The 981-nt window shown below is 35.5% G+C and overlaps 1 protein-coding gene across 1 annotated transcript in view; it reads right to left on the bottom strand.

Annotated features, from left to right (window-relative positions):
* LOC106868019 (transient receptor potential cation channel subfamily A member 1) overlaps positions 1 to 981 on the bottom strand; it is a 143,923-nt gene that overhangs the window by 32,585 nt on the left and 110,357 nt on the right. The window contains exon 17 of the mRNA XM_052970331.1: positions 376 to 532. Coding sequence (XP_052826291.1) covers positions 376 to 532 — 157 coding nt within the window. The remainder of the gene's footprint in view (positions 1 to 375; positions 533 to 981) is intronic.

Here is a 981-nt window from a genome sequence, read left to right as displayed (position 1 = left end):
TTATGATTGACCGTTGACTGAACACTATTCAATTTTTTTTCTCCGTGTTTTTCTCCTTGTCTCCGTATTCTTTCTGTTGAAGAGCGTAGCTCGAAACGTCAAAGACTTTCCGTATTCCCGAGCGTCATACTAATATATACTTTTGTTATTTACACCACCTGTCCTCGTCTGTTGTTATTTTTTGTATATTCTCCCATATATATATATATATATATATGTGTGTGTGTGTGTGTGTGTGTGTGTGTGTGTGTGTGTGTGTGTAAATAATTGGTACTGAAAAAGAATAATTTGATTAGTATTCATCATTGTATGTCAAAGTAGCCGAATTTGGCAAAAAATTATGAAATTATGAAATGATTGTTATATTTAACATACGGCATAATTGGGTTCATTAGTCAAATATGTGGTGTTCATTTCAGTCATTTTGTCCTTTTCAATCATTTTGTTCTTGAGGGCGAAACATGACAGGGAAGCCATGTATATGATGTAGAAAAAATAGTTGGTTAAGGACAACGGAAGGCCATACGCCATCCTAGTAGAAAAGGAAAGAAAAATCGACACTCAGTATTGATATGAAGCAATATATATTGTGTTTATATTGAAGACATAGTGAATGAGGGAATAAAGAATGGAAAAGAAAGGAGGAAGAAGAGAGTGCGAGAGAGAGGGAGATAGGGAGGGAGGGAAAGAGGAGAGAGAGAGGGGGAGAGAGTGAGAGAGAGAGTGCGAGTGAAAGAGAGAGAGAGAGAGAGAGAGGTGGGGAGAGAGAGAAGAAATATGAAAGTGAGATATGTCTAGGAAGAGGGTTGATGACCCAGATGAAGAAAAAGGATTGAAAAATGGAATGGAGAGAAAAAGAAAAGAAAGAGAAGGAATAGAAGAGAAGAGTTTATTACTAAAACTATTATTTTTTCAAAAAGTGCATCAAAATGTCAATTAAAATTTTTCATATTTTCGATTCTAGTTTCTAGCTTTTGAGGG

Source organism: Octopus bimaculoides, chromosome 9, assembly GCF_001194135.2.
Source record: "Octopus bimaculoides isolate UCB-OBI-ISO-001 chromosome 9, ASM119413v2, whole genome shotgun sequence".
NCBI lineage: Eukaryota > Metazoa > Mollusca > Cephalopoda > Octopoda > Octopodidae > Octopus > Octopus bimaculoides.
This window is presented reverse-complemented; position numbering and strand designations above follow the sequence as displayed.